The 17,789-nt window shown below is 35.3% G+C and overlaps 1 protein-coding gene across 1 annotated transcript in view; it reads right to left on the bottom strand.

Annotated features, from left to right (window-relative positions):
* The window catches only part of CSMD1 (CUB and Sushi multiple domains 1), a 1,163,462-nt gene that overhangs the window by 99,340 nt on the left and 1,046,333 nt on the right, over nucleotides 1–17,789 (bottom strand). The window contains exons 43-47 of the mRNA XM_061460659.1: nucleotides 14,101–14,278; nucleotides 12,283–12,428; nucleotides 9,548–9,628; nucleotides 9,284–9,397; nucleotides 1,708–1,896 (exon numbers count right to left, since the gene is read on the bottom strand). Of these exons, the coding sequence (XP_061316643.1) occupies nucleotides 1,708–1,896; nucleotides 9,284–9,397; nucleotides 9,548–9,628; nucleotides 12,283–12,428; nucleotides 14,101–14,278 (708 nt within the window). The remainder of the gene's footprint in view (nucleotides 1–1,707; nucleotides 1,897–9,283; nucleotides 9,398–9,547; nucleotides 9,629–12,282; nucleotides 12,429–14,100; nucleotides 14,279–17,789) is intronic.

The raw sequence follows: 17,789 nt of genomic DNA, 5'->3' as shown, positions 1-17,789 counted from the left end.
TTTATTAATTTAAGTATGCTGGTTTGGACCACACAAACTCCCAGGATACAACACACATTTATTGCAAAATGCAGCAATACAGGGAAATACTTAAGCTAGCTCTGAATGAGTTAGTCTGAGTTATATCCATCACTGTAAACAGTATAGCCGCATCAGCATTGACTACTGCCCCAACAAACTCATCATGCTGAGATGTAGAACTAATTAGCCTAGCAAAGCACACTGCTAATGTGGCCACAGGGACACAAATAAGTATCTCTGCAAGGCACTGCAATGTGTCATATTTAAATATCAACTTGTTGAGAGCTAGCTCAGGAATCTCTACATGGCACTGTATTGAGAGGTCATAAATATGCCATTATCTTCCTCATTTAAGTTTGCTGGTAGGTGGTAGAAAAAAATTACTTCAGTAGAGCTGCACTGGAGATAAATTTATAAGAATGCGATTTCATGTCATGAGATGACTGCTTAAAAATGTAGTGACTATGATAAATCTCTCAGTTCTATTATCGATAATCTGGTTTCATATTATTTAAATGCCCAAGAAAGAAAACGAAAATCTTCATCAGGAACATTAGGCAGCTTCAACAGATGTTTGTTGTTTTTTTTTAAGAAAATAAAGTGATCAGACCACTATAAGAATTCCAGGCATGCTACATAGTCTTAATGTTAAATACAAAATAGAGTGGAGGAAAAGACAGTCTTCAGACATATTTTTTTTCAGACTATTTTGTTCATTAACCTGACATGGGCCAACACACACATTATACAGAAAGAAAAAATATGCTAATGAAAAATATTGCAGGCTTTTTTTTTTCAGAATGCTGTTATTAAAAAGTGAACATCTAATAATTTTAGACATTAAAAAACTAATACTTAAGAAAAATATTCAGAGCAAGATACCTCAATAGATATGATCTTTTAATATTTTTCATGTTATGAAAATCCCACAGTGAATATTAATCAGTTCTATCATAGTTATCATATATTCTTGGTTAATGAGGGAAGATATGATAATGGTCTCCAAATGAACAAAAAAATACATTAAAGAACAATCAGGGATTAGTTATTATCATCAATCAATGAGAGCAGGACAAGTGATAATAAGCTTAGAATTCAGTAGAAAATAAGAATAGCCTGTTAATTAAGTAGGGGCCTTTGAGAGGTACTGCTATAAGTAACACTCTAGAAGCTGAGTTTTTGTCATTTCTCTATTTTTTGTCCTGAAACAGATGGTCAAATACTTTAATATGGGTATATTCAAATAATGTCCAGCACTGGTTCTGCTATGCTTATGGAGAAAGCAGACTGGGTATGTGGACTTAAATTGCGTATTTTGATTCAAATAGTTTTATTAAATTCAACAACTGGAATTATACCCCAAAATATTTCCTCACCAGAAACAATCCATTACAAATCAGCATGTCCTTTCAGACACCTCCATAAATTTCCCAAGATACTGACTTTCACAGGGATGCCGCAGCTGCTCCTCTAACAATACGTAAGAAAATTTAAAAGCTTCTTTGCCTTGAATACATCTATAAAATCTTTCATTGTCTAACAGGTATATTTAAGGCAAAAGTAATAGAAATACTAGATTATTGTTTAAGTTTCAGATGTATAACTGCATTATGAAACTAACACTTGGAAATCAAACCCCACTTGACCCAGTATTTGTTCTTGACATAGAATTTACATCTCTCTTACCATCAAATACCTCCAGCTCATCAAATTGCTTTTCACTTTGAAACATTTCTACAAAGATGGAGATATTATATCCTGGGTCAACCTTTATAGTCCATGAACAGGTCTGAGAGCTGGGATAGGTGCCTGGGTAACCTGGACTGAGGATCACTCCTGATGATTCTGTACGGATTTCATTCACTGGACATTGTGCTAAAAAGTACACAGCAAGAAAAACAACAAGAATAGCAATGAAATAAAATGTTTCCTTTTAATGAAAAAAATAGTATTATTTTTCAGGTGTATGTATGTTTCAGGTTCAGTTTCCAAATAGAAACATGTTTAAATCATATTCTAGATGGAAGGAACAATAAGGTTCTCTTTAGCACAACAGGACTACCTTTATAAACCTTATATTTATGAAAAGGATACTAATTATAGTAAAACATTCACTCAAAAATATGTCACAGTCCAAAGGGTTTCCAGCTAAGGGATTCACATATGGAGTTGTGATCATTCACACAGTTAAGGTAAAAGGCCTGGGAAAAATGCTGTATTTGGAAACACTCTTCTATTTGAGGTCCTAAAAAAACCTACCCACCTTTAAGTATGGTCTGTTACATCAACATGATGACATATTGGAACTTCAAGGCACACCAGGTTGTTTAAAAGCATTCATATTTAGTGCAGACAAAGGGTTTATTCTGGATATAGAATACTCCAAATCATCCAAGTAAGACCTGCTCAGCAACGACTTTCCTTGTTATTTAAATTCTGATCTTACACCATTGTACAAACAGTTTCACCTGGTATTCATAGTTGTTTATGATCTCTGTGTGTGACAAAGAGTATACTACATTGAAATTCTATAAATTTTATATCCGAATGCTGATTTTGATGAAGAAATTCTTTTGTTGGTCACAGCTTTTCTTTAACATTTTTGGCTTTCATGCAGAACTGATTTTTTCCATATCGGCTTGGTGTTGAAGTCTGATACATTCTGTCCACAGCTTCATAATCATAATATATGTGCATTTTAACAGTGTTTTCTGTATAAGACAAATATATCTTGACAGAAATGCATTCCTGGAAACTGTCTGGCACAGTACCCAAGTACTTGCATAAATTAAAGGTTATAAGAAAGGTGGAAAAAAAAACCCAAGGAAAAATGATCAGGGGAAAAAAATATGTTCCAAGTGAAAAAAACATATATAACTATCAGAAACAAACATTAAAAACTCAACCATTTCCCTTAGTTGGCCTTTTACAAACTTGGAGGTGAAATTTAGGTTCAGTTGTTGCCAAGAGGATTTTGCTGCAAACTTTTAGATAACAGTGTCAGGACTTACTCTTTAACTAACCTCTCAGAGAAATTAAGCATACTGACAGAAAAGGAAACTATATTTTACAAAAGATGTCCAGTCTTTACGTTCTGTTCCATATACTGGGGACAAATCTGAACCCTCCACCAGAAGCAACAATGCAAACAAAATAGGAATTTTATCAATTAATTCACATATAAATTAACCATATTTTTCCTACACAGTGCATAGACCTTTACCTTTGAGAAGCTGGCTTAAACCTGTCCTTCCTCTAACCTAGATACAGTTTTCCAGGCTTATATGTGGAAGGTAAGAGAATGTGTATGTGCCCCACAATGTTTCATTCACTGTCCCATGTTTTTTAGAATATTTTAAATCATGATACATTAAGTGAGAAAGGTAGAAGTTTCAAAACTAAAAACTCATTTTCTGAGGACTAGAAATATCTTAATGGCACTGAAGTTTAGAAAAAAGAAACTAAAAATCAAACCTGGCTGTTCCAAGACGTCCCTAGATCTGAACTACAGATTGAGCCTTCAGCACAAAATTCAGAGGGATTTTTCATAAGTTGTGATTTTTTTACCACTGTAATATGAATTATAAATCACTTACCTAAAAGCCACTCCTATTCTCCTATTATTTAGGGATATAAGAATGGGGAAAGTGTGAAAAGTAAAACTAATTACTCATTTTTGTCATAACATTTTCTTTTTCAGTATGCTCTAATAGACTGCAGAATATGTAGCATTATCATGCCAGCAAATGCAGGAAGAAATATTAGATTTTTGAAACCCTCTTTTCCTTCCCCCCCCCCCCCCCATCTTGTTTAGCTAAAAAATTTCTTCAGTCAGAAAGAAAAGTGTCAGCCTGTGAAAAGGAGGGATGTAATATGCAAGTGAGAATACAGCATTAAAGAGGGAGAAGAAGGTGTGAGCTGTGGAAAAAACTGCAAGCAAACATTTTTTCCTTGGCATATGTCACTGTCTGCTACACTGACTGCAGCAGACTAACTCTAAGGGGTAAAGCTGTTATTTATAGAAGACATCCTAAGAGACGGAAAGCCTATGGGGTAATGACATATAAAGTGGTAGGAACCCATTGATAATTTTAATTCAGGAGCTGTCTCTTTAGATAGAACACCTGTATCTAAATTACACCCAGAAATTTCACATCAGCATCTGTATAAGAATCAAGCAGTGCATGTATTTAGTGGCAGTAGCTTCTCTTTCTCATTATCTTAAAATGAAACACACTATTACTTTTACTTCCTGTCTTCTTCATAAGAGAAGTTTAAGCTGGGAAAACACAGTCAACAAGTGCTCTGACTCATTAATCAGAAGAAAACACAAGAACACCAGCAAACTCTCATGGAACAACATTGGGAAGAAACATATTGTCATATGATAACTCTTTTTCCTTAGCTAAATACATGAGACTTACTCCTAAGCCAAAGTTTGGCTAGCTAGGTAGCATTTCCTGTCAAGGCAAGTAAAAGTGCTCATCAGTGATGAAGAGTGGTTGACATGACACATTTCCACAACCTGCTTTAACCCACTGTATCATTTGCTTATGCTACAAGACTATTTTAAAGAAAAGATCGTTTTTACTGACCCAGTATGGGCTGCTTCAGAACACCTATTATAATGTTAAAGTCTAATAGAACAAACTGTGGATTAAGAGCTGGCCTTCAAAGTTGTAAATTACAAGTTTCCTGGAGAAATCAGTAATGCCATCAAACATGCCAGAGAAAGACACAATAATTCTTTTCAAAGCTGGAAAAAAAAAATCACTTCTCTGGATAAACTATACTTCAAGAAATGGCTATGATCAACTAAATATGAAAAAAAAGTAGCTGCAAAGTACAGGACATTTGGAAGGAAGATATGGGACTCCAGCAAGTACCTCTGGGGTGGTTTTTAGTAAACATGGCATATCTAAAAACTAACAGCAGGGTTGGTAAGAATATACCTGTTTATGTTGCGTGTTTTTCCTCAGCACCTCAGGGAGTTCTGGAAATGAACACTGGTCAAATTAGTTATGGAACTGATCAGTTACTGATCATTCAGATTTGGGGCCTGCAAACAAAATCTAGATGTTACATGGATACCATCCAGATAAAAGTAAAGCCAGGTGATCTCATAAAATGGGAAGTGTGATGTTGCATTCTTCCAGAAAAATTTACAGTTGGGTTAATCTAAAAAGTTATTATCACAGGCCTTATATAGGTGCTCTTTCAGCCAAATTTACACAAGTATCATTTCCAAATAGGCACACTGTAAGTATCTTCTTAAGAACAGGCTGCATAAACTTGTGCTGACTTACTGCAGTATTATGAAATTTTTGGAATCTAGGATGGAGGTTTTTCAACTAAGATTCAAAGTTACAGTTTGAAAAAACCTGAGATCAGTTTTACCATGATGCACAGAACATTGCCATAAGGTATTGAGATGCACTTCAGGAACTCAAGGAACTCATTGCAAGTAAATGAAAGAAATGGAGCCAGGGAAGGACATAGAGTGAAAAGAAAAACAAACAGGAAAGTCACCAATCCCAAGAAGTGAAAATTGCTACTATCCATTGGGAACAAGAAATGTCATAGACTAGGAAGACAATCACACTCAAAACCTTGACTATTAGCATCTCTAAAACATCTGACAATGTTCCAGATGAGAACTGGCCACTGTAATAACCATCTGCAAGAAGAAAAAGACAGGACTAGAAAATTGCAGGAAGAATAAACAAACAAACAAACAAAACCCTCCTCAGAAATCACTTTTCCTGCCTTTTCCTTTCACCTGGTTTGCTCTTAGATCATCTATGTTTTCTTGAAAAGGACATCAGAGACAAAAAAAGTGGAAAGAAAGGCAACGAAATAGCTTGTTTGCTAGGTTTGAAAAAATACTAACAAACCCCCCATTTTTTCAAAAGCTGGTAAAAGTTACCAGTAACAGAGAAAGGCTGCTCCTAGTTTTCTCATTCCTCATAACTGATTCTTGAGAAGAGACCTGAAACTTATTTACCACAGGGGAAAATGTGCCTGTTGCAGATGTTTTGTCATACCCTCTTCTCATAACTGAGGAAAAGTATGATGTTGCTTTTTACTAAAGAACATTTCTTTGGTAGGTGAATATTAAAAATCAACACCTAAAAGGTCAGAGAATTTCCTTGAACAAATAAATGATTGCATGTATGCAACATAAGAAACAGATCAATGCAGGACTGAATTCTTTTCTCCATATATTCTACTGCATTCACTTCATGGACTTCAAAAAATTTACTAACTGAACAATTTCCAAAAGGAAGAAGTACTGTTTATGTGAAAAAAAAACCCAACAATGTACCTCTCTAATACAAATCCATGCAAATAGTAAGGCAACGGGGGAAAGAGGACATGGAATATTCTTCTGTGGTATTGAGACAAAAATAGCGTCTTCTGAATTCTCAGCATATTAGGGCATAATATTCAAGTTAAAATGAAACTCTAATGTCTTTCTAAGCTATAAATAGTTCAGTGCCTCTCCTGTGCTAGAGCAGAAATGGCCAAACCTCCTTACACAGCAAGCTATACCTTTAACTCTTTTTATGGCCAAGATTCACTTCCTATAACTAAGAATCATTGGATAAGAGGTCACTTCCAGTCTCAACCATTCACAGGAGACATAACGCAGGGACTTATGAGAGGAACAGTTCTGGAGTAGTTCAGAGACATGGGAAGGTGAACAGTCAGCACTGTAGGGTTATGTGGCAAATCAGCAATGTTCATCTTTGAAGCCTTTGCTGGCTCTCTTTCTCCACCATAACAAGCTACTCACCCCCCCCCCCCCCCCCCCCCCCCGTATAGCTTGTCTGCAGATTACATGACTTAATCTCTAGGGAGGAAGCTCAATTTGAACATTTGAACATTTTACAAGATTCATATGGTTAAAGACAAAACTGAGATACTAAGACAGTGAGGCTGCTTCACCTTGCTCTAATAAAACAAAAGGCATATTCACTTCCCAATACAACTAATATTTAACATTTATCATTTGAATAAAATAAACTCCACAAACTATTTTCTTGATATCATACATACAACAGGTGAAAATAAAAAAATTACAATTTGGACCCTTTTGTTCTATAATATTAGCTTACCTTCAGCATGCTATTTCAAAACAGAATAATCCTAAATACAGTTCCACACAAAGTGCTTCAGCTGAAGTATACACATTCTACTGTTAATAAACTTTCTTTTATTTGTCAATCAATTAACACATTAACATTACATACTTCAGTATTATGTTTGATACCTTTTGGGCTCTCTTCTACCATCTAAGATAGAGGGCGACTCAACTACCTACACATTTAGTAGTTAGGGAACTGAAGTTTTACCGGTCAAGAAAAATCTGAGCTGCAAACTACAGAATTAGACACTTGAACCCCAGAATATACTTAATTATCATTTATTTATATACCTTGAAATTTAAAGCTGCTATTGTAAAAAGCGTTGGAATTATAACAGCAGCAAATATTTAAAAAAACACACCAAACTGCTTTAGGCATATTGAAAGACATATGCAATATATTTTACATTCATTTTTAATCATATTATTGCATATGTAAATTCCAAGTACTGTTATTTGTTAGTTTGCATCAATTCATACATACAAGCAATGCTTACAGAAAAAGAACAGGAAATAACAAAGATCTTATTATTCAGACACATGGCAGCGTCACAAGAAATGTAATTCTGCAGGACAGCATAAAACTCTCATTATACCCTATTTTTAAGGAACAGATTACCTAACCTGGCTTTTAGAGAAATCTGATTCGGTTGTTTTGGGGAACGTCTGACAGCTTCTTGACTTAACTCTAATACCACTTCTGATATTACATTTTTTATTTCTCTTTTAATTCATAAATATACAAATTACCACCTCTTCAATTTAAGTGTTCTAAGGAGCCATACTGGAGATCTCTATCTTAAACTTAATGCCAGTTAGTTGTTTTATGTCTATTTTGTGACCAATACAGAAGTACTTCTTGCTGTTGCAATGCTCATTGTACTTCAATTCACATCTATACATTTCTGTAACAGCAATTAAAAAAGGAAAGAAATTTGTAGCAAGAGGATATAACAATACGATGAGAACAGGGGCTCCAAGCATGTAAAACCAAATCACAAATGGTCAACTATAGGGAAATAAATTCATATACTTTGACAGCATGTTCTGTAGGGTGCTTAGGGCTGTGTACATTAGACAGTACCTGTCAAGTTTTCATGGTACCAAGCAGTATGAGAAAGTTTGTCCTTCCAGGCAGGAAAGGAAAGGAAGGTATAGGGAAAGTGTGGTGCGATTACACAGCAGCTCTGGAAGTTGCTCACTCATAGTGATGTAGACGTGGGCTCTGAGACTGATTATTCTTGCCTGTCAGATGTGTCCTCAGACTTTCATATAGTATCCTAGAACCTAGACTTCTGTCATATAAATATATTTCTTGCCTACTACAACATTGTGGCACAGATCAGGAGAATGAAAAGTTTTCTGGCATCTTTAAAAAAAAAATGAGGCTGATCCAAATAAGAACAACATAAACAATTATAAACCACAGAAACAACGCAGAAATATAAGAAGGCAGTCCAAAAATTAGCTTTAAATACTGCATGTAAATTACATACCAAGCAGCAAATTTTTTTTTCCAAGTCTATCAAGATCAGACAGCATTGTATAAATGCAGCTCTATACTGCATCATCTCAAAAGAAATGGAGTAGAACTGGATAACAAAAATGACTGAAAGTGCAAAGTATCTTCTGGTCTGAAGAATCATGCCATAAATATGGTGAATAGAGATCAACTTGTTATTGCTTTTTTCGCCATAAGAACTAGAGAACATGAAATGAAAACAGCAGGTGCCAAGTTCAAAGAATACAGAGAAATATCTTCACATATTATGTAAATGAATTGTGTGACTTCTTGCACAATAATCTGTGGAATAAAGCATTATATGGGTTCAAAAAGCGACTGAATAAAACCATTAAAAAATAGTCCTGAAGGATTCAAATGCAAAGAACATTTCCAGGTTAAGAGTGGCTTAGCTACAGTTGGGTAGTTGCAATGACCTCATCATGTCCTTCACTGACTAAAATTTCTGGGACCAATTTGAAAATGTCTGAACTTCTTAGATATTGAAGAAATAAATGGAAACTTCTCTATTAAGCATTGATGAAAATACAGTGCCCAAAAATTTGATTCTGATGTATACTAATGATATGCAGACCATGAAAACATATATTTACCTTCACAATATGGAGAGGACCCTTCAAACTGCAACTGTGCATTCAGTTTGCAGGTTAATATATCTTGTCCAACGAGGGTGAAACCAGGATGGCACTTGTACTTCACAAAATCTCCTGAAAAAGTTATTGACAAAGAAGGTGAGTCCAAAACACCCCTCAAACACAAGTATACCGAAATCTCACATGGAAGATATAATATATTAATACTTTAGTTTAATTAGAATTCAAGTGAAAACATAAGAAAAAGAGATACTATTTTTTCACCTATTTCAAAGTCATCATCTTCTGTAAACAAATCTGCATGTGCAACTGTGGGTGGAGGCTGGCACTTCTTCAGCTGATAAGCTGCAAATTCAAGCAAAAATAAGATTAAAAATACAGGTGCGTTAAGAATTATTTTACAAAAAAAATAATTTCAATTCACACTTTCCAAATTACCAAAGCTGCACTGAACCTCATGGTCACTGTTACATTTTCCAACTTAAACGTCATGACAACACATAAGTCTGGTGAGGCACTGCCACAGATCACCCAGAAAAGTAAAGGATGCCTCATCCGTGGAAGTGTTCAAGTGCCAGGCTGGATGGAGTTTTGAACAACCTGGTCTGGTGGAAGGTGTTGGAACTATGATATTTAAGGTCCCTTTCAACTCAAATCATTCCATGATTCTATGATATTCTCTAAAATAGAAAATAATAATTTATCAGTATAAGTAGTACAATATATTGCCTAGATAGTTATAGATCCATTGTGGTACTGGATGCAGTGAGATGTTTATGAGATTTTTGCAGCTACAAGGCTTCTGTTTCATGTGGCTGCCTCTGCATCATGTGATAAGACTAAAGGTTATGAATCACAGGTCATCTAGATTTATGGGAAAATCTGCAATTACCCATCACGTACCTGGCACATCATACTCATTCTTAATTTAAGCTTATTTAGAATTAATCTTTCTCAGGGTACAGAAGAAGAAACAGCAGTAAAAATAATAATAATAATCGCATAAATTATACACAATGCCCTCTTCACCCCAAAACTACAATGCCTTTAAAACAAAATCTCTTCTCTACTCTTCAAATCTGTTTTAATAAATTTTGAGCAATCTCATGAGGAAGGTGGCCAGTACAATGACTGACATGTTTCTAAAATGGAGCAGAATACCTACAATAGCTGAAGAAGCCACTTCTGGACAAAAAATCCAAAATGGAGGTTGAAGACTGTTATCAGAGTGCACATTCTACAGAAAAACTCCCCTCTTCATGGAATTAAATCATAGCCAAGCACATGAATTCTTTTGTTAACTTGACAGACCTATCCTTGCCGTATCTTGCTGGTTTTGAGAAGTTAAAGAAACACAAAATATTGGGAATCAGCCCTTATCTTCCACATAAGGTTCTACAGCCCATCACTGTAAATCAATTGCACAAGGAAGAAAAAATCCAAACATGACCATTTTTTAATTCATGGGGAGTTTCAGGGTTTTTCATCCATAGACAGTTTCCAAGGACAGGGAGAAGAAATCATATATGTTTCCCTGTGTACTAATATATTTGTATGGTACTCCTGCTATATACATATAGACAAAAAAATAAATGTATTATTATGCATACCTAATAGTACCAGTTTTCCTGGAGAACACTTGAGAAAAACAAATTGCAACCTGCTTAAACACTTGTAACAGCAAATAGCTAAGAGACAGACACTAAGAGGTTTCCAGCAGTAACGTATTCTAAGAACTTAAAAATTTACTTGTATGCATGTACAAGTAAGGCCCCGGACTTCACTGAACTAAGATACCTGTGTCCCAGTATGTGAGCTCAAAAAATGGGTATTCCTTCACTTTAGTTTCCAAGAAGCCCAGTTTGCAGGGTTTTCTCAGCAGTGGCTTGTGCCACTGCTTTGAATTCCATTAAAAGAATGGACACTGTTCACATTGTACATGATTTCCACCCATGGAATATTATTCAAATTATTATCATGTAAAATAAAGAAACAGTGCAGAGGAAAAGAAGCATATTCATTCTTTTTGTTCCTTGCTAGACAACTGCACTATATACTGACAAAAAGTATATATCTTTCTTTTTAACATCTGTAGTCATCAACCCTGAAATACTAACTACATGTTTATGCACCTTCAACTTACAGCTGGAAAATGCTCTCACTGCCAGTTCCCTGTAACCTGTTCCTCAGGCGTTGTCTTGTTATTTGGGAGTTATATGTTCCCCCCATGATGACTAAAGCCAGGTACTTTAGGTTTTGCTTCTCAGATTGTTTTAAGTGACCATGCATGACACCCCTCTTTTAGGAGAAAACCACAGATAAGAAAAACATCTCAGACTCTGAGTTCTATTTTCTTAAAGACTTCATGCAAACAGACACCTTCAGGTACTCTTTGTGGCATTTCCTCATTGTGAATTAATTCACCCAGTACTTCTGAACTGCAGTCCAAAAGGCTAACAATTTCCCATTTAACATACATAATTTGGGTGAATTAGTTAGAATTAGAACTAGCATTAGAATTCAGCATTGCATTTCTGAATTAGATGGCAATTTGCATGTCCCACAGCCCTGACTGTAACTCTGAGCAAAGTATTTTGCTGGATATCAGTCTTAAAGCTGTTGTTCAACCCTTCCATAGCATCCCATCAAACTTTACGACCATGAACCTTAGCACAGTCAGCTAGTGCCGAATTTTATTACACAGAGTTAAAAGTTGAGTAATAAATGGGCTAAAATAATTCAAAAAGTAAAAGCTTACTATTAGACAGCAATGATTAACATTTAAAGACAGAACATAGTTTATTCAAGAATACAAATGAATGTTCTTAAGATTTTAAAAACTAATTTGTACTGTAAATTAAGAACAAGTAGCAAATCCATGAATAATGTTAAATTTATTTCAGATCATTCAAGATCATTATCACAAACTTCAGACTTTTTTAAAAAAATCGACTAATTGATTGTGGTAATTAGATTTTTATGATATAAAGCAAACTGACCATGAAAATTGAGGACAAAGAATCCTCCCGTTGAAAAATCACTGTGAAATTTGAGGAGGACTTGATTGGTGGAACTGTAAGCTGTTTCCAGAGCTGTGTTCCCACTGAAAACTCCAAGCTGAGGTGAATTATGGTCAGGACCATCCCTAGGAAGGGAGATGTAAAGTATCAGCTGAAGAAATACTCTACTTAACATTAAATTAAAAGTCTCTTTTCTCTGGAGCACCGACTAAATTTTTTTAAGAAAAAATTCTACACTGGTATTAGTGACAACAAGAAAAAATAAACTGAACGTGGCTTGGCATAAAAATTTGTTTTCTTCTTTTTGCTGCCTTGAAAACAAGAGTTAAAGTAATGAATATTAAGTAGGGACTTCATAATTTACTTAGGCTTTCATTTTGGTCTGATTGTGGGGGGAGGGAGGAGGGCTGGGAAGAAAAAAAAAGTAAAAGCTTTCATATTAAGATTTATCTTTTCATACAGAAGTGAATGGCATATAAATGAATGACTTAAACAAAATTACACTAAACAGCCCCCTCCCAGCAAATTCAGGAGCTATCCGTTGCCATCTGACAACTCCAAGCATAACACTAAAGAAAGCATGCTTGTAATTCACGGGCAATTGAGAACTAAGAGAAATAATTTGTATAACAGTTGTTTTTAAATCTTGAAAGACACATGCTTCAGGCAACTTCAAATAGCTGACACAATTTTAGGACTTAACTGAATAGGCAGAAAAAGAAGACTTTGATACAGTTAGATCTTTACCAGTGAAGGCATTTTAGTACTATTATTTATGTAACATGCCAGAAAGGACAACCTATGATGCATTTTAGTCTTGGACTTATAGGTAATGTAAACATTCTAGCTAGCCAAATGGCAATTTCTAAACAGTTATGCATCTCTATAAACTCACTGGATTTTCCCTCTATTATATGGACCTTAGTATTGCTGTACAGATAAAATTCACCCAGGCAGCAATAGGTACAGCAACAGTACACTAGCTGGGAGATAGGAGCATCTGACTTACATAGGAGTAAGTTATATCCTATATTCTGTGAAAACTATCCCGTTGTGGAACCCTCTATGGAATACATGAGAAATAAGTTCCTTTGCATATTATGCACAGTAATGAACAGGGTTTTAGCCTTAGATGAGAAAATGCATAACAACTTCAGCATCATTTATGCCTGTTCTTGAGTGCAGTAAATTTCTATGCAAGAATTTAGACAGCCCTAAGACCTCTTCCTCCAGCTGAGGATGCAAAGTTAAGATGGGTTTGAGGAGTAAGAAATCCACGTTCAGAGAACGGGCACATACAATATGAAGCTTAAAGACACGGAGGCACAATGGCTGAAATCCTGGCTTAAGAAATATACACAGTACATCTGTTATCAGTATTAAGATATTAAGAAACTTTAAGAAAATCTTATTTAATGCCCAAATTAGTCAATACCTACAGATGTCAAAAGTTTTGCTACAACATCTATTGCCTCATGTGTTCATGAGACATGAAATTTAATGTAAGGCAGACTGTTACATCACTTTGACCTCACAGAGCCTCACTTACAAAACAGAGAGCTCAAGATCTGATTGATAACTGAGTTGGCTTTCAAAGCATTTTTGGAATAATATTCTTAAAGAGTTCAGAAAGTGATATATAATTCTTTTTTTTCATATAATTGTAAAACTTGTTTTATATGCTGTTCTTCAGCACATATGACAACTTAAAGAGCAAGACTAAGCAAAAGCAGAGCTTGGGACAGTGATATCTGATAAATCAGAAAAAAATCACTTTTGTTCTGAAAAATCGCATACCAAACTGCAATGTAGTCATTCACAGGTTCAGTTTGGAGTAAGGTGAAGTTGATATAAATCCCATGGCCCGGAGGTACAATAATTAACCAAGTACAGTCCTTGGAATTTGGGTATTCATCTGGAAATCCTGGGGAATAAACTGTACCATTCTGAGCAGTTACATTATAGCCACAAGGTGCTGAAAAAAAAAAAAGATAAATTAGTAGAAGAAACATACATGTCACATGTTACAAATGGAGTATCAAAATGCTTTGAAATTCAAAAAGTTCCACAGGACAAGCCAGTCTAGGTCTTAAAGACAGCATTTGCCCTTGGTTGGTTGCTTCTCAGAAATTACTGATACTTCTAAGACATAATTTATCCTGATGTGTTTCAGATTTACTTTCTTAAAATCCATCAAAATCTACTGGGAATGTTGTTTTTATGCAGAACCCTTGAAACTAAGATTGCATACATTTAAAAAGGGGCATCTTTTGCTTACACTCAAGATTAACAAATGAATGAGCAAACAAACTCTTTGCATGTTTCCATACAACTGAACCCTAAGTGAACTGGAACACAGCTCTGGAAGGAAAAAAAAAAAACAAAGAAAAAGAAAAGCTGATTGTTCTTTCATTACCCCAAAACCATTGTACTTTATTTTTTTGTCAGGTTTTAACCATGTTTAGTAGTACTTCAGTTGCAGGCTGCATGTTGGTTATTCTTATGGTAAGTATAATGAAGACAGAGACACAAAGCAGCATATGCTTGCTGAATGAAAACTGTAGGCAAATCAATGCGATTAAAAGGTAGTTGATTATATTCAAGAGTATCAAATATGTAATGATGTGCTCTCTTTTAAGTTTCAGTTTGGGGGAACTGACTGATTATGGATGCAAGCATGGATCTGAGGAGACTTTTGGCCATTAGTGCAAACTAATGAGTGAGACCTTAATCTCATCTGCAGGCACTTAGTTTAGCTCTGGAGATTTTCTCATTAGTTCTTACAATAAAGCTTATGCTATTATTGTCAGGGTTCCTATGACTCTCCTTCAGACCCTCTTCATTTCTTTTTCACCCTTCAACAATGGATGGAAAAGAGAAAGGGAAAAGGAAAGGGAATAGGAAAGGAAAGAGAAAGGGGAAAAAAAAAAGGAAAAAGGAGAAGGGGAAAAAGGGAGATGGAAAAGGGAAAAAGAAAGACGGATGGAGAAATCCCATCTCAGAACAGAATGTAGTTCTGCTCTTGGACTACAACCCTTCGGTGCCCAAAAAACAGAATGAGATGAGGAAAATGAAATGTTGGTTCCATCTGTCTGATTCCTGGTTGGATGTAGAGGCCAAGGGCAGCTGGGCTGGGAATGTCTTTTAGCTCTGGTATTTCCATGATGAAAATATGACTTGAACCCATTTTTCACTGTTCCCTAATCCTCTACATTTATGCCATGCTCAGGTTGCCTGGTCTCAGAAATTTATTCTGTTCTCTCTCTGCATAGCACTCCATTTCACAATTAAAAGACGGTTTTGACTAGTATGCCTACTACATTGAAATACACTTTCTGAGACTAATGCAGGGACAAGTGGAAAATCCTTTAAATTCTAGTTAAGATACAGGATTTTTCTGATAGAAGCTTTACACTTAAGCACATTTTGAGTTTATTTTTGACAGATTTATTAAGGTTGTCAATGATTGCATACAATTTGTATTTTGCCTCCATTATTCTCTAATATTCTACAAAGAATGCAGTTTGATCGTACCTCAGTAAAGATGGTCTAATTGCTCTTACATCATTGATAGCCATGACAGAACAATAAATTGTCTCAGAAAAAAACAGAAAGAGTCACAGATAACAAAACTCTGATCAAATAAGCAATACACACAGCTAATAGCAGGTTTTCTCCAAAGATCCTAAAAAAATATCACAGGAGACAGCAAACTAAACAGAAATAACAGGCTATCTTTCACACAAGACAAAAATAGCTTTAGTTTGAATAAACAAATTACTCAAAATTCATAAAGTTACTATATTGTACTTTGAATTATAGATGTGAAGAAAGAGATTTTTGAAAAGTAAAAGCATATAATCAAGTTTTCTAAACTTTCAAATGCTAACACTAGCTCACGTGCTGATTTACAAATGAATAAATGCAATACTATGTCCTCCAATGCTCAATTATACCTAATTCCAGATACAACATTGTGCATAGAAGGACAGTAAACATTTTTAAAGGTCCACCCAAAGGTGCCCAAACATAGTTAGTAATTTCTTAACAGCTACAAATGTTATGCTAAGACAGCTATGGTATATCATTTGGGCAAACTGATTGCACAGGAGTGAAGTCTTAGAGCACAATTACATGACATGCTTCTACTATGATCTCTTGAGCAGAAATTAATCTGATTTTCTCTGGTATACAGATTAAGCTCTTAAATTTGTTTCAAATCACCTGGTACACAGTGGAGAATATTATTTAGAATGTGGATGGCTTCCTAAATCATGCAGATCTTGCAGTTCAAACAGTCCTCCAGTGCTAGACTACAGTTTTCAATATGGCTGGTAACTGTTTAACCCTATTGTTGTACAAATGTCCACAACTGTTCACAGTATGTGTATATATACACCAAGCCTTGCTTGGTGTAACTGACTTAAGAAGTAGGGGTGGAAGACTTCAGGTACCATGATCTAGTATGAAGCAGTGAAAATGTATATGGGATGAAAATACCTTGAAAAGGCTCTTGAGTACAAGAAACAATGGTGCAGAGGAGCTCCTATTGTGCAAGTTTGTATTATAAACTTGAAACTCATTTATCTCAAATACAGCAATGTCAGTTATGAACTTATGGATGCCTGTCTTTAGCCCCACAATACGAGAAATTTAACCATGCCATCCTTTCATCACAGAACATAAAGCCAACAAATGTGTTTTCTGAATGGGAATAGAACTGTGCAGAACAGAAGCCTAGTTTACTAACTTAAGATAGACAACTGGATGACCTAACAGGTGCTAGACAGACATACACCACAGATCTCAGATGTCTTAGGCAGAAAATCTAGAAGAAAAGTCCTGAAGTTTTAGCCATAGTGCTCTAGGTGGTAACCACTGGCCTTAAAGTGACAGAAAAAATTTCCCATGCAATATCAGAAAGTTTAAAATTTTTAGCAATTAAATGTAAAATATGGATATATGTGCAAAATGGTGTTTTTCTGGGACAGGGCAGCATATTTGAATTAATTCTGATATTGGCAAGTACCTGCAGTTTAGCTAAACACTATAGGTGTACTCACTTTCTTGTCTACGATCGATTTTTTTCACAACACTGATACAGATCTTCAGAGACACTTCTTAGAAGGGCAAGCTTACAGACCCAACACTATTATTTACCAGCTTTGTTTTATTACTGTTTTCCCTGCGTGCTGATGGCAGGCTAAATCCAAAACAAACCAAGCCACAAAACCCACCACTTTTCTTTAGTATAAAAAGGGGGACGTAGGGAACTACAACTAGACTGAAAAAATTCAGTTTAGGATTTCTAGTAACGTGACATCTCTTACTGTCTTCCCGGGTTCAAATGTTTATAAAAACTAGCAGTATCAAAAAGCCACCTAGTCTAACTGTTCTTATCTTCCCCCAGGTACCAGGATTTTTACCAATTAATTAAATCAGAAATAGTATATCTTTGGTCTTGCTAGGAAAAACTAATATATGAA

Source organism: Pezoporus flaviventris, unplaced genomic scaffold (assembly GCF_033815535.1).
Source record: "Pezoporus flaviventris isolate CSIRO_AGI_PZ_B2104156 unplaced genomic scaffold, CSIRO_AGI_Pfla_v1 ptg000031l, whole genome shotgun sequence".
NCBI lineage: Eukaryota > Metazoa > Chordata > Aves > Psittaciformes > Psittacidae > Pezoporus > Pezoporus flaviventris.
This window is presented reverse-complemented; position numbering and strand designations above follow the sequence as displayed.